The 16970-nt window shown below is 38.7% G+C and overlaps 1 protein-coding gene across 1 annotated transcript in view; it reads right to left on the bottom strand.

Annotated features, from left to right (window-relative positions):
- Positions 1 to 16970, bottom strand: part of GABRA3 (gamma-aminobutyric acid type A receptor subunit alpha3) — a gene marked incomplete at both ends in the record, with an annotated part of 150684 nt that overhangs the window by 114366 nt on the left and 19348 nt on the right. Inside the window, one exon of the mRNA XM_082681362.1 lies at positions 8386 to 8507. Within this exon, the coding sequence (XP_082537488.1) occupies positions 8386 to 8507 (122 nt within the window). The remainder of the gene's footprint in view (positions 1 to 8385; positions 8508 to 16970) is intronic.

The following is a 16970-nucleotide window of genomic DNA, read 5'->3' on the forward strand; positions in this document are numbered from 1 at the left end:
AGCCAGGACATGGAAGCAACCTAAGTGTCCATCAACAGGTGAATGGATAAAGAAGATGTGGCACATATATACAATGGAATATTACTCAGCCATAAAAAGAAATGAAATTGAGTTATTTGTAGTGAGGTGGATGGACCTAGAGTCTGTCATACAGAGTGAAGTGAGTCAGAAAGAGAAGAACAAATACCGTATGCTAACACAAATATATGGAATCTAAAAAAAAAAAAAAGGTCATGAAGAACCTAGGGGTTAAATGGGAATAGACACAGACCTACTAGAGAATGGACTTGAGGGTATGGGTAGGGTGAAGGGTAAGCTGGGACAAAGTGTGAGAGTGGCATGGAGAAATATACACTACCAAATGTAAAATTGAGAGCTAGTGGGAAGCAGCCACATAGCACAGGGAGGTCAGCTCGATTCTTTGTGACCATGCAGAGGGTTGGGATACGCAGGGTGGGAGGGAGGGAAGAGATATGGGGATATATGTATATGTATAACTGATTCATTTTGTTATAAAGCAGAAACTAACTCACCATTGTAAAGCAATTATACTCCAATAAAGATGTTAAAAAATAAAATAAAATAAAAAACTAAAAGTGATAGTAATACACTGAACTTTTAGGATTTCAAAAGTTTTATGTAGGTTGAAATGATTAGAGTTAAACATATAGAATGAAATTTAATAAGGATAAGTAGGGAAAATCATGCATTAATGTTTAAAAATAAATGCCATAGTACGTCGGATTGAGGCAATTGGCTGGTCAATAGTCATGAGAAAGAGATCTGGTGGATTTTACTTGATAAAAAGCTCAGAGTAATCCAAGGGGGTAATGTCATCACCAAGTAGGCTAATTCTGTTTTAGGCTACATTAATCCCTGTTTTACCATGAGGTAACTAGAACATATCTAGAGTATTATGCTCACTTCTAGAAAGCACACTTTAGGTTGGATATTAATAAACTAGGGAGGTCTCCAGAGCAGCATTTCCCAATCTGGTCTATATGTTACTTACATTCCAACTGAGATCTTAATAGGTGTTTTGGGGGAAGAAACGTCCCATGGTCACCAAAGACTACATACTAAAACTTCATCCTATATATTCATAATTATCATTAACATATCAAGGAATTTGTGTAGTCCTGCATTAAAAACCTAAGTGAAGCTAAATGATATAAATATGTATTAAGAGAATGTAAAAGAAACAATAGAAAACTATTAAAATCAATAAGTCAATACAACAAGGTCTCTGGATAGAAAGGCAAATATAAAACCAATCATGGGCTTCCCTGGTGGTGCAGTGGTTACAAATCTCCCTGCCAATGCAGGGGACACAGGTTCGAGCCCTCATCTGGGAAGATCCCACGTGCCACGGAGCCACAAAGCCTGTGTGCCACAACTACTGAGCCTGCGCTCTACAGCCTGAGAGCCACAACTACTGAGCCTGCATGCCACAACTACTGAAGCCCAGGTGCCTAGAGCCCATGCTCTGCAACAAGAGAAGCCACCACAATGAGAAGCCTGAGCACCACAAGGAAGAGTAGCCTCCACTCACCACAACTAGAGAAAGCCCACCCACAGCAACAAAGACCCAATGCAGCCAAAAATAAATTAATTTTAAAAAATAATAAAACCAATCATATTTCTACACAGCAGTAACAAAATTTAAAAATAAAAATCAAGGGGCTTCCCTGGTGGCACAGCGGTTGAGAGTCCGATGCAGGGGACATGGGTTCGTGCCCCGGTCCAGGAAGATCCCACATGCCGCGGAGCGGCTGGGCCCGTGAGACATGGCCACTGAGCCTGCACGTCCGGAGCCTGTGCTCCGCAATGGGAGAGGCCACAACAGTGAGAGGCCCGCATACCGCGAAAAATAAAAAATAAAAAAAGAATAAATAAATAAATAAAAATCAAGTCTCAAGGCATTGATTAATCAAAAATATGCAAGACCTCTAAAATGAAAATGTCAAAACATTATTGAGAGAAATTAAAGGAGAACAAAATGAATGGAGAAATATATCATGTTCATCATTTAGAAGGTTTAGTATTATAATTTTTTAAATTCCTCAAGTTAACCTATAGACTCAAGGCAAAGTCAATTCCAGATTTTATTAGAAAATGATAAGCTGATTCTAAAAGTTATCTAGAAATGCAAAGGGCCAAAAATAGCCAAGACAATCTTTAAGAAGAACAAAGCCGGAGGACTTATACTACCAGACCTCAAACCTATCTATAATATAAAGTAATTAATATACAAGTGGCATTTATCATGAGAATGAAGGTTGGTTTAAACATTTGAAAATCAATGTAATTCACCATATTAACAAAATTTTTTAAAAGTCATAGAATCAACTCAATAGACACAGTAAGACCATTTGAAAAATTGCAATATTCATTCTCATTAAAAATTTTCAAAACCAGAGTAGAAGAGAACTTCCTGAACTTGATAAAATGCATCTAAGAAAAACTTACACCTAACATCATACTTTATGGTGAAAGACTGGAAGCTTTCTCTGTAAGATCAAAAACAGACAATGGTGTCTGTTTTCATCTTTTCTGTTCAACATTATATGCGAGGTCTAGTCAGTGCACTAAAACAAGAGAAGAAAACCAGTGCATCCATATAGCACAGGAAGAATTAAAACTTTCTTCTCATATGACATAATCATCTAGGTATATAATCTGATGAAATCTTTAAAAAATGTTACTAGAAATTCCATTTCTGGCATGAAAGCATGACGAGCTCTGCAGACTTGCTCCTCAGTGAAACTTGCAAAATGTATTTTAAAAACTACAATTTAAAGTTTCTGGAAATGGTCCTAAGGGCATACAACAAAAGAAAAGTAAACTATTTATTAAAGAAAATCTACTAAAACTCAGTAAGGAAATCAAGAGTCCAGACTATTTAAAACAAGAATTGTTCCCACCCTCCCCCTTCCCAGACCAGTCTGAAGGAAACTGTACTCCAGACTGGTGCAGCCCAGAAAGAACACAGGGCTCTCTCTTCTCCCAGCTCCCACTTAGAGGGCTATCTTCCTGGGAGGGGCAAGACACCAGCATTTCTCATCCTAGAGCAAGCTACCTATTGTTATGGCTAAATTCTGGGCAAGTTTGGCTGAGAGGTAGGAAATCCCTTCATCCTCCCAGCCCCCATTCATGGAATCTAGACTCTAACTTGGGCATGGCACTGCTGAGGTTACTGTGCCCTGAAGTGTCCTTGATCTGGTTCATGGGGCAGTGGTCCATGCTGGAAAAGGCAAGCTGAGGAGACCTGGAGCTGCTGTCAACCCCAGGCATGGGGACTTGATTTAAGGTTAGTCTTTTCTAAAACAGTTATCTAGTATTATAAGTTTCTTTAATTTAGCACTACTTTATACCATGTTTTTAATTTTGTTTAATTGAAAAGGTTTTAAATTTTTCTTTTGAGTTCTTCTTTGACTTATATTTTATTTAGAAGTATATTATTTAGTTCGCAAGTACTTGGAGATTTTCCAGATATATCTGTTTTTAATTTCTAATTTTATTCCTTTTGGCCAGAGAACATACTTTGTATACTGTGAATTCTTTTAATTTTTTACAACAAAGAATATGGTCTATCTTGGTAAATGTTGTAGGTTCAGTTGAAAAGGAGGTGTATTCTGCTGCTGTTTGTTGGAGTGTTCTACAAATGACAATTAAGTCAAGTTGGTTGACAATGGTTCCTCTTTCTGCTACATTTACTTATTTTCTGTCTACTCGTTATATTGTTTATTGAGAGAGGAGTGTTAAAATCTCTAACTATAATTATAGATCATCTCTTTTTCCTTTCAGTTTCCTGTTTTTGCTTCATGTCTATGATTAGGTGCATAAATACTTAGGATTGTTATGTACTCTTTTCTTTCTCTTTATATTGGAGCATAGTTTATTAACAATGTTGTGTTAGTTTCAGGTGTACAGCAAGGTGATTCAGTTATACATATACATGTATCTATTCTTTTTCAAATTCTTTTCCCATTTCATTTATTGCAGAATATTGAGCAGAGTTCCCTGTGCTATACAGTAGGTCCTCATTGGTTATCTATTTTACATATAGTAGTGTGTACATGTCAATCCCAAACTCCCAATCTATCCCTCTCCCCCACCCTTTCCCCCTGGTACAAAACCTTAAGTTTGTTCTGTAAGTCTGTGAGTCTGTTTCTGTTTTGTAAATAAGTTCATTTGTATCATTTTTTTAAGATTCTGCATATAAGCGATATCATATATTTGTCTTTCTCTGTCTATCTTTAAAGTGGGTTTCTCTCAGGGACCAATTGTGGGTCTTTCTTTTTATCTATTTTGACCATCTCTGCCTTTTAAAATAGAAGTTTAGGTTATTTATATTTAATGTGATGATTAATATGGTTGCTATTGGTTTTCCATGTGTTTCATCTATTCTTTGTTACATTTTTCTCTTTTTCTGCCTTCCTATTGATTTTATAAACTTTCTTGCTTTATTAGCTATAATTTTTAAGTTCTACAGTGCACATTCTTAATTTATTACAATCTACCTACAAGTAATAATATCATATCACATCATGTGCAGTGTATTTCCATTTCATCTTCTGGCCTTTGTGCTATTGTTGTCATACATTTTCCTCACATATACATTATAAACCACACAATACAATGTTATTATTTTTGCTTTAGGTAGTTATTTATTAAAGATATTTAGGAAAAAAAGAGACATATTTACCCACATATTTTCCATTTTTGTTGCTCTTCCTTCCTTTTTATACATCCATTTTAATTTTATTTATTTATTTATTTATTTTTAATTTTGTTCTATTCTATTCTATTCGGCTGCACTGAGTCTTAGTTCTGGCATATGTGCTCTTAGTTGTGGCATGAGGGATCTAGTTCCCTGACCCAGTATTGAACCTGGGCACCCTGCATTGGGAGCATGGAGTTTTAACCACTGGACTAACAGGGAAGTCCTATAGATCCATATTTCTATCTAGCATCATTTTCCTTCTGCCTGACACATTTCCCTTAACATTTCTTGCAGTACAGACCTGCTGGTGATGAAATTTTTAGCCTCTATATGTCAGAAAATGTATTTATTTTACCTATGTTTTTAAAATATATTATCTCTGGTACAGAATTCTAGATTGACATTTTTAGTATTTTAAAGCTGTTGCTAACTACCTTCTTGCTTCCCTGTTTCTGACAAGAAGGCTGCTGTCTTTCTAAAATTTTCCCTGTGTATATAAATGTTCTGTTTCACTATGTTTGCTTTTAAGATTTTCTCTTTATCATTAGTTCTAAGCAATTTGATAATTTCCCTTGGTGTAATTTTCTTCATGTTTCTTGTTTGTTGAACTTGGTTTGGGCAGATTATAATTTTCATCAAATTTAGAATATTTTTTGACTAGATTTTCTTCAAAGACATTTTCTGCCTCTCCCTTCAGATAATCCAGTTACACTTATATTAGGCCACTTGAAGCTATCCCACAGTGCACTGATGTCCTGTTCACTTTTTCAGTCTTTTCTTCCCTCTGTGTTTCATTTTTGCTAGCTACCATTGCTGTGTCTTCAAGCTCATCAATCTTTTCTTCCTCAGTGTCTAATCTGTTGTTAGTCTCATCTGGTATGCATTTCACCTCAGATATTATGCTTTTTATACCTAGAAGTTCAATTTGTTTTTGTTTTTTTAACTTACATGTCTCTACTCAACATGCTCATATTTTCCTCTACTTTTGAACATATGGAATTTAGACATATCTATTTTAATATACTTATCTACTAATTCATTTGTGTCATTTATGCATCTGTTTTTATTGATTGGTTATTCTGCCTTTTGGGGTTGTATTTTCTTGCTTCTTTACATGTCTGGTAATTTTTGACTACATACCAGCCATTGTACATTCACCTTGTGCAAATATTCTTCAACTTTGTTCTGAGATAATGTTCTGAAAACATTTTGATATTTACTTTTCAAGCTTGCTTTTAAGCTTTGTTAGTTGGGACCAGAACAGCCTTTGTTTGGGGATGGTTTTGCCATGCCACTGAAGCCATATTCTTCTGAGTACCCTACCCTAATCCCATATGTTGCAAGTTTTTCCACTCTGGTTGGTAGCAACACAAGTTATTCCCAACCCTATTATTCCATCTGCTGTTGTCCAGTGGTCCTTTCCTCAACCTTGGGCTGTTTCCTTATATGCATGAGCTGAGCAGTACTTACCTGAAAACTTGAGGGAAATTCTCAGCAGATTTCTGGATCTTTCCCTCTGCACAACTCTCACTTCTCCATGCACCTCTTGCTTCTTCTCTGCCCTACAAATTTTAGCCATCTTGGCCACCCCAAATTCAAAACTCTTTCTCATCAACTAAGGGAGTCCACCAGGCACTATGTGGATTCTCCCTCCCTACACTGCAGCCTGAAATTTATTGAGGCAGTAAGATGATATAATCCTATGGCTCAGCTTGTTTGTTTCACTTCTTTCAAGAATCACTGTCCTGTGCTGCCTTTGTTCAATTTCTGATAACTACTATATACTATGTTTGTTCATTTCTTAGTTGTCTTTTAAGAAGATAAATCTGGTTCCTGTTACTCCATGTTAGCCAGAGCAAAAGGCTCCATGCATATTTTTCATGGGTACTCAAACTCTTAATGTCTACAACTAATTTCCACCTCCTTCCCCTACCTTCTTTGTTCCAACCAAACTCCAAAAGAAACATAATAAAACAAAATACTACTGTTCCTCCTCCAATATTCCTTATTTTAGAAAATGGCACCACTCAGTCATCTAAACCAGGAACTTAGAGGTTATCATTTTCTCCTCCCTTTCCCCTAATCCCATAATTTAATCAGTCACCAAATTCTCTACATTCCCACAATCATCACCTTCATTCTGGACAACTGAAATCAATTTCTGACTGGTCTTCTCTTCCTCCAATACTGCCCTATTCCAATCTATTATTTATACTAAAGCAAGAGCCATATAGCCTTCATCTAAAAACAAACAACCCCAAAAAAAGACCATGCAAACATATCTTTAACTTTAATTAATAAGTGAGTTTATTATAGTGGTATAGGTATAGTAATTCCAACACTATTCACTATTTTATGTATATTGTAGAATAAAACAAATTAGTAAATCAGTGAAGAATAATTTGTTCAATTGGAATTAGTGGTATCAGTATAGACTCATTACACATGCACATACACATATGTCTACATTTATACACATATTTGTTTATATATCTATATGTATATATATATATACGAATATATACAGGTGTGTGTATATGTATATATGTAATTTTCTATTTTCTCAATTCTGTCCACTGAAAGGTCCTAGATGCAAATGACACCAGTAGCAATGAAAATATCTAGCACACAGAAGTTGGATTTTAAATATAATTTCCCACAAAAAAAGATGCTGTTTCTTCTTGGAAAAAATGATTGATTATAAGGCTGAATGAGGGAGAGTACAAGTTAAGTCTGGAATATACTGTTATGCCAAAAAGTGCTCAAAAATGAGAATATATCAAAAGTCAGCTTGAATAAGCTCCCACCAAGCAAACACAGGGAATTATGAACAAACATTGTAATCAAAATAGATAATAATATATAATAATATTAATGGATTACATTTCATTCAATAAAATAAGAATCCATCTGTTCATGCTGATAGTTACCTAATTAACTAAAGAGAAGGAAAGGGTTTTATTACAATAGAATATCATATAATAAATGTAGATAATTGGCAAAAGTTGAATATGGACTACAGATTAGTAAATAGTATTAGGTCACATTTTCTGAATTTATAATTTCATTGTAATTTTATAAAATAACTTCTTTGTTCTAAGAAAATACACACTGAAGTATTTAGGGATAAAGGGTTATGATATCTGCATCTAATTCTCAAATGGTTCAGGAAAAAAACATAAATACATTGGTATACTTGCCCTTTCAATATGGTCCATGAGGTATTATAATGCATTTACTTCATTGCGATCATATTGCTGATCATACTAAACTGAGATCCCATCTAGCCATCAGATTTCTCCTCTTTGGAATATCAGGCTGATATGTGCTCAGGGTTTTTAGAACAAAGACATGTTTCCCAGCTGTTCCTGGGACACACCTGCCATCCAGGCAGGGATTGGTATTTTATTACCAGAAACGGGTGTGACCAAATGTTGTGGTTTAATACCCTATATGCATTTACCTAAGTGAAATTTGGAACCTTCCAAAACCAGACCAGAGAGATTGACCATTGAAATGAAGGATTAGAACTAATTTCCAGTGCTCAGAGGGAAGAAACTCAGCTTTACACTAACCTCATTGATCAAGACACTATTGAAGGTACCTTAAGAATCTTTTTAGATGACAATAGCCAAGAAGATCTTGAAACAATAACTGACCTCCAAGCCCAGGTCGCAGCCGGTTGTCATAGCCATCCAGAAGACGATCCAAGATTCTGGTGAATATAGTGATGTTGTCGGTGCTGTCATCAGGAATATCTGGAGCATGCTTCGGAGAGAGTCTGAGGCAGTGGAAGAAAAAGAGACACAAAATAATAGTTCTTAATAGCAAACAATTAAATGTCTAACACTTTAATTCAAGAAAATGTCAATCAGTAGACTGGGCCAATTAAATAGCTTTGTACCGCAACCAAACCAGCAAGCACTTTGGCATGAGCCAAACATACAGTCCAGCCCCAACCCAGCAGTGGAGAAACACCAGTAGAAATCTTGGACAGGATATCTGTGGGAATAATACATGGCATAAAGTTGATTTATCACATTTTGTTTCATGAACAAAAGGGCCTCCAAAAAAAAAAAGGAAAATTTTGTTAACTTACCCCTTTTCTAGCCTAGAGAAACACAGGTTCACAGGACAACAGACCCAGAAAGACCTTTGAATTACATGTAATCTACCTATCTCTCACCCTATGGAGATAAGGCAACAAAGCAATAGCAGTCCATTAAATGTTAAGGCTACCAGAACGCTTAAGAGATTCCTAATCTCTTTCATTTCATACATGGGGAAATAAGCTCAGAGAGAACACCAAATTTGCCCACAGTCGTATTGCTAGTGAGGGTCAGAGATAGAACTATAATCCAAATTTTCTGACCTTCTAGAGACCCTCAGCTACCTTCTGCTTATCCAGTGTGGATGCCTTCCGCAAGCCTTTCCAAGCAGTGGGCACTTTACTAATCACCTAATCAGGCCGAGGCTGTGACTAATGCTTTCACTTTATGAGGAGGGGCTTGGTGTGGTTTGACGGGACTAGAAATAAAGAAAGGCCCTGGGTAGTTTTGGGGAAAGAGAGATATAGTGAAGGAAATGGCTGTTGCCAAGGGTCAAGAAGCATGGTGTAGAATCAAGTAATAATCTAGAAGTCAGGAATCCTACATCCTAGTACCAGCTGTATTCGTGATTTGGAGTAGACAATTAAGCAAATTATAGTCCTATAGGTCTCAGTTTTACCCATTCTTACTTTGGACCCAGAAGGTCGCCATTAATAGATATATAATAACTATTCATAGCATCCAGTTAATCGGGGCAATAAGAGACAGGTTAACAGTTAGAAGGAATCTTGAGAGGCAGTCAATATGTCTTCCCACCAAAATAGTAGGCACATCTGAATTGAATAGTTCTTACTCTAAACTGCCACTCCCTGGCTGATAAACTTTGAAAAGTCATTTTGAACCCAAATTCCTTAGTTCATAAACCGAATTCAATTCACATAATCGTTCAATGCATCTTTAATGAGCATCAACTGTGTGTCTATAGAAAAAAAACAGAGCAGAAAAAAGGTAAAGGTAATCGCTCCTCTGCTTACAGGTGTTCTGAGACACTCAAATGATAAAATAGATACACGTGGAATGAAAAAGGTACCTAGGCCTAAAAAGTCTGGAGACATGAATTTGAATTTATTAGTTGAGTGACCTTAAGCAAGTCACATAACACCTCTAGTAATAGCCTTCTCATCTTTAAAATTAAAATAACTTCACTGATATGTTGTATCAATATTAAATAATGCATTAAAATTTCCAGACTTAATACTTAATATCTAGAAGTATTCAAAGTTTGTTTTCTCTTTTGTAAAATAGTAGCTTATGTACTTGAATGCATAATTCAAATGTAAACAGTCACAACAAAATATTGGCACCCCCATCAGCCAAAGCCATAAGGAAAGCTTTGGTCAAAAAGCACTGGAAACCAGTGAAGACTAGAGGTGATTGGCTGGTTTAGTGAAGAGTACCACAAGTGATACAGATACCTCATTTGGAAGGGGGAAGAAAGAAGGAAACTGTAGTGCAGAGCTAACTGACATCAATATGCTGAAGAGATAAAAACAGACACCCTGTCAGGTCTTGGCTCACATTTAACTTAATCACCAATGTTCTGAATCCATCTTACATGGGCTGTGGGGAGAGAGGCTACAGGAGCTCAATTGATTTTGTGAAAACCTCTTTCTCATTTTCCCTTAACTCTCACTGCGGGGAATCTTGACCCTGGTTAGCCTAGTTTGATTTCTGGGAAATAGGTCTATGAATTGAATGAAAAGCCAATTTTTTTATTACTGGAAGGGGATAAAAAGTAGAATCCTCACAGAGTCATAGCAAGCTATAAAGGGCTTCAGAGATATCTACTCCAGGTGGATTTATAGATGGAAATTGTAAAGTCCCTGAACATAAGTTTTAACCACACTGACTGTTAATGGAAAAGTTAAAATTTGGATCCAGAATTCCTGAATATAAAGCCAATATACTGTGCTGCCTCTCTTACTGAAATAATAATTTCCTTGATGATGCATTTCCATCCCTTTCTGACTGTGCTGATAGCAGCATTCTTCACTAATAAATTTTAAGTCAAAAATTAATGCAAAATATCATTCCAAAACAATTTTCAATAGATTTCTCTATGATTTTGCACTTGATTCCTGATAAATTTTTCTTCTTATGTGGTCAATTATTGCAGGGGGAGCTGGAATCTTGTTTAATCTAGAACACAAGTTAGAACTCTCTCTTCTTAAATAACTGAAGTGCAACAAGCTGAAGATTCTGTAGTTTGTACCCATCCAAAATAGTCTGGGGGAACAACAAAGAATCATAGTATGTCAGGATTATGGAGGACCTTAGAGACGATATAATTATTTCCCTTCATTTTACAGACTGACAACCTAAGACACCAACAAAAGAAAGGGATTGTTTAAAGCCACATGCTTATTAAGTTGATGAGACTGATGCAATAACCATGCTTGTTTTGCCTTATATCTGTCATTACTGGCTGGACTAAATATGATATTAATAATGCATCATTTAAAATGAAAATGATGTTACTAATACAGTATCTATAGGTTAGGCAAGTTTAGTCATTTTTTTAGTCTTAAAAATGGAATAGTGGTAAATCCAAAGAACTAGGGTCAAATGAACAGAGTTTTAGTCCTGAATCTGCCACTAACTGATCATGTGAACTATTTCCTTACATGTGACACAGAGATAATTCCCCAACTTATAATGCTTTCGGAAGAAATAAGTAAATAAGATAATAAACCATAAAATTGCTTTGTAAATGGTAAAGCTCAACATACATTGAGGTTGATCATTCCTTTTCCCCCAAACTCCTGAAGATGTAATGAGACACCTTTGAAAGATATGCACTTCTATGCTATGGGAAAAGTTAAGCTCACCAAGTGATTAAGTTCAGGGTAAGTAATAAGTATTAGTTCAACTACATTGAGAAAGGACCCTGATGTGTTTATGTCAGGGGGAAGCAGAAGAGGCACAGATGTGGAGTTGCTGATACAGTTCATAAAACAACCTAAAGAGAGGATAAATTTACTTCATTAAAAGGATGGCATTTTCCCTAATACTGTATTATCTCCTGGGGGAGAACAGATTTTAAAAATAAAGAAAATCCAAAATTACTATGCAGAAGGTAGTGTCAACAAGATGGAGAGGTCTCAAAGCTCATCTCCCCCTTACACACACACACACACACAAATCCATAAGAACAATAAATAACTACAAACTGAAGAAAACAGCTAAGGGAAAGCTCTAGAAAACAAAGAAGCAGTAGCAAAAACCTGAGGAGCTCAAAAATCAAGGATGGCCACATAGAAAAGTACAGGAAGCATGCTACCTATGTCACCTCATCTCCCAGTCAGGACCTGCTCTGCACCTGGAAGAATCACCTCTGAGGAAGTTCACCACACAGGGAGAAGGAGGGCAGGAGAACCCCAGCAAAAAGCCTCACCACTGTGGACATTTGCAGCTTTTGCTACAGAGGTCTCCCACAGTCTTTCCTGATTCTGATGTCAGTTGATGAAATGGAGTGGCCCCCTCTACATCTCTACTCCCTGGAGCTGTCACTGAGGTGAGACTTGCCCTCAGGGTCCCCAGCTGCTGCTGTGCCCCACTCTTAGAAATCAGATGCCACAGCATCTTGCCATATATGAGATTGGAGCTGCCTCTGCTCTTCACTCTCCCCTGGCCACAGTCAAGGCTTTGTCCCACCTTCACCAGGAAAGCCTCTTCTGCCCTGGTCTAGCCTCCCTGGTTATAAGTCACACTATGGCTGCCATCATCCAGGCTTTGCTGCTGCTGCCCTGAGTCCCACCCACCAGGTTCCAGGACAAGGCTCTGAATCATCATTGCCAGTGGTGCTAAAATTGCCCTAAGCCCCACCTCTTGGGTCCCAAGTCACTCTTAGACCTCCATTATCAGGGTCCTGATGCTGCCATCTGGGACCCACCCACTGCATTCCAGGTTGTGGCTCTGGGTCTTCATTGCATGGGATGTGGCTGCTGCCCTGGGCCACACATCCCAATCCGAGGTCAAGACTCTGAACTGTCATTGCTGAGGTGGACTCCACTGCCCTGAACCCTGAACTCTGGATTCCAGGTTGTGTCTCTGGCCCATCACTGCTGAAACCAGGCTACCTCTACCCTGAGCTCTCCACCAACCCCCATCCCAGATCAACGCTTTGAAACATCATTCCCAGGTGTGTTACCACTGACCTGAGCTCTCCCCTCAGGTTTCAGGTTAGGGCTCTGACACATGATAGCTGGGACTAGGTAGCCACTTCCCTGAGCCCCATCCCCTGGGTTCCAGGTCACAGCTCTGACCATCATTGCCAGCACTGTGCTGCCACTGCCCTGTGCCCAGGTCCCTGGATCCCAACACATAGCTTTAACAGACTACTACCAGAGTTGTGTTACTGCTTTCCTGCAACTTCCCCCTGGGGCCAGAGTTGAAACTTTGACCCACCATCCCCAGGCTATGCTACTACTGTACCCTGGCCCCTGGGCTCAAGCCACCATTGTACCTTGTCATCCCATGGTTTGTGGAACTGCTGCATTCTGCCCTCTCCCTACCAGCCAGAGTCACAGCGGTGAGCCCCTGAGACCCAGGTACTGGTTACATGGGATATCTACACATGCCCACATCCTAGAAACCAGTGATATAGCTGCAGCAAGTGCACCTGTGCTTCAGGACCCAGGTGCTGTGTTAGTTCCATGTGCACTGGATCCTCGGGCATTAGCTCTGAGGGTTCTATGTGTCAGCATTCCAGACCAGGCATTGAGAAGGATCTCCTCAGGTAGAACACCCTCCCATGGGCAAAAAAATAAGGGGTGAGAACAGAAAGACCCCAGTAGCCTTAGCCTCTGAAGATTCCAATAGCCCTATCTGCCATTGCCACCTGCAGGTCCTCTGCAGCCTTGGCCACAGAAGACACCCACAGTCTGGCCAATGGCAATGTCTGCCAATGGAGCAGCATGGAGACTACACCACTGTGCCTCACCAGGAACCAAGGATGCTGCATCCCACCCAGCTGGTGCCTTTTAAAGCTACCTCCAAGTGAAAGTCTTTCACTACTGTAGCCAGTCCAAAAAGAATGGAAGAGGTGAGTGCACCCTTAAATGCACAGACATCAATACAAACCAATCATAAAAATGAAAATGTAAGGAAATGTGATACCACTAAAGGAACAAAATAATACTCCAATAACTGACCCCAAAGAAATGGAGATCTGTGAGTTATCTGAAAAAGAGTTCAAAATATAAAGAACTCCTACATGCCAATTAGAAAAAGAGAAACAGCTCAATTGAAAATGGGCAAGGGATAAGAACACATGGTTCATGAAAGAGGATCCAGAAATGTCAAGACACACAAGAAAAGATGCTCAACGTTACTAGTAACTGGGAAGATGCAAGTTAAAACACCAAGGGGATTCATCTCATAGCCAGCATATGTGCAAAGGCTGAAAAGTTTGGTAATAGCAAATACTGGGGAACATGTAGGAACCAGGAATTATTCTGAGGGTCAGATGATGCAATTACTTCCAGGAGCAATTTGACAGGATCTAACGGAGTTGAAGATGTACAGTCCTTGTGACTCAGCAATTTCAAGTCCATTTGACTCTACTAGAAACCTCCTTGCCTGAGCATAAGGAGGAAAGTAGCAAGTTTTCTCTACTGTACTGTTCTTTTGGTTTTGTTTTGTTTTTTGCAGTATGTGGGCCTCTCACTGTTGTGGCCTCTCCCGTTGCGGAGCACAGGCTCTGGACGCGCAGGCTCAACGGCCATGGTTCACGGGCCCAGCCGCTCCACGGCATGTGGGATCTTCCTGGACCGGGGCACGAACCCGTGTCCCCTGCATCAGCAGGCGGACTCTCAACCACTGTGCCACCAGGGAAGCCCATACTGTACTGTTTTAATTGCAAAACATAAATATGAAATAACGCTTGCTCAGTTAGAGAATGAAAGTGTAAACTCTGGCTTTTGCATATGATCCTAGACAGCAATGAAAATGAGTAAATTAGATTGACATGTATTAAGCCAGATAAAGCCCAAAATCAAAAATCTGAATAACATTGGGCTTCAAAAGGATATGTATAATTTGACATCATTGTACAATTTTAAAACTCATAAAAGTTTTATATTTTAGACAGTTGTGAACTGTACATTGAGTAAAGTATAAAAATGCATATCTGCATAGTGTTCAATTATTATAAAGTGAACCTCTATGTAACCAAATAACCAGAACCCCAAAAGCCCCTGTGCGTACTTTTCTAATCCAACCCAGCCCCTCCTGTTCCCCTATAGGTAACAACCAGCCTGAATTTTTGTGTGTATAATTAATAATAATAATTGTAAGGATTCTCAATGAGATTCAAGTGAACACAGATAGACAAATCAATGTACTCAGGAAAATAATACATGAACAAAATGAGAAACTCAACAAAGAAACAGAAATTTTTAAAAAATGAACCAAACAGAAGTTCTGAAGATGAATACAATGGATAAAATGAAAAATGCAATAGACAGCTTCAACAGTATGCTCAATCAGGCAGAAGAAAGAATCTGTGAGCTTGAAGACAGATAGTTTGATATTATCCAGTCAGAGGAGAATTAAACAAAAGAAATTAGAAATTAGAATGAAAAAAGTGCTGTATAGCTCAATATTTTGTAATAACCTAAATGGGAAAAGAACTTTAAAAAGAATAGATACAGGTATATGTATAACTGAATCACTTTGCTGTACACCAAAAACTAACACAACATTGTTAACCAGCTATACACCAATATAAAACAAAATTAAAAAAACAGAGGGGAAACAGAGACTTTACTCTTGGAGGACACACACAAGGTCTTGCATGCATCGGGACGCAGGGCAAAAGCAGTGACTTCATAGGAGCCTGGGGCAGACCTACTTGCTGGTCTTCGAGGGTCTCCTGAGGAGTCAGAGGGCAACTGTGGTTTTCTTGGGACATAAAAGCTGGAGGTGAACACACCTGGGAGTACCCATCTGAAGGCTGACATCTTGTTTGGACATTAGCACCAAGACCTGGCCCAATTCAACAGCCTCTAGACTCCAGTGCTGGGACACTTCGGGTCAAACAGCCAACGGGGCAGGAACACAGTTTCATCCATCAACAGACAGGCTGCCTAAAGACTTCCTGAGCTCACAGCCATCTCTAGACACTCCCCTTGACATGGCACTGCCCACCAGAGGGCCAAGACACACCTCCACACACCAGTGGGCAGGCACCAGTCCCTCCCACCAGGAAGCCTGCAGGAACCTCTAGACCCACCTCACCCACCAGGGGGCAGACACCAGAAGCAAGAAATATACAGTCCCACAGCCTGTGGAACTGAGTTCACAAACACAGCTCAGAATCTACCTTGGGGCCAGCTGGTCCCTGGCCCGTTGGTGATGAGAGAGTACTACTGGGGCATATAGCACATCCCATACAGATGGCCACTTCTCCAAGCTGGAGAAACATAGCTAACCTTCCACATACATAAAAACCCAAATAGAAGGTTTAGAAAAAGTGAGACAGCAGAGGAATATGTTGCAGATGAAGGAATAAGATAAAACCCCAAAAGAACGACTAAGTGACGTGGAGGTAGCCAATTTACCAGATAAAGAATTCAAAGTAATGATCATAAAGATGATCCAAGATCCTGTGAAAATAGTGGATGCACAGAGCAAGAAGTTACAAGAAGTTTTTAACAAAGAATTAGAAAAAATAAAGAACTGAACAGTTGAAGAATACAATAACTGAAATGAAAAATACGCTAGAAGGAATCAATAGTAGAATAAATGAGGCAGAAGAAGAGATACATGAGCTGGAAGACAGAGTGGTGGAAATAACTGCCATGGAACAGAATAAAGAAAAAAGAATGAAAAAAATGAGGACAGTTTAAGAGATTTCTGGGACAATGTCAAATGCAGCAATATTCACATTATAGGGATCCCGGAAAGAGTAAAGAGAGAGAAAGGACCTGAGAAGATATTTGAAAAGGGAATAGCTGAAAACATCCCTAACATGGGAAAGGAAGCAGTCACCCAAGTCCAGGAATCACAGAGAGTACCATACAGGATCAAGCAAAGGAGGAACTGGCTGAGACACATAGTAATCAAACTGACAAAAATTAAGATAAAGAGAAAATTTTAAAGGCAACAAATAACATACAAGGGAAACCCCATAA

Source organism: Grampus griseus, assembly GCF_964374135.1.
Source record: "Grampus griseus genome assembly, chromosome: X".
Classification (NCBI taxonomy): Eukaryota; Metazoa; Chordata; class Mammalia; order Artiodactyla; family Delphinidae; genus Grampus; species Grampus griseus.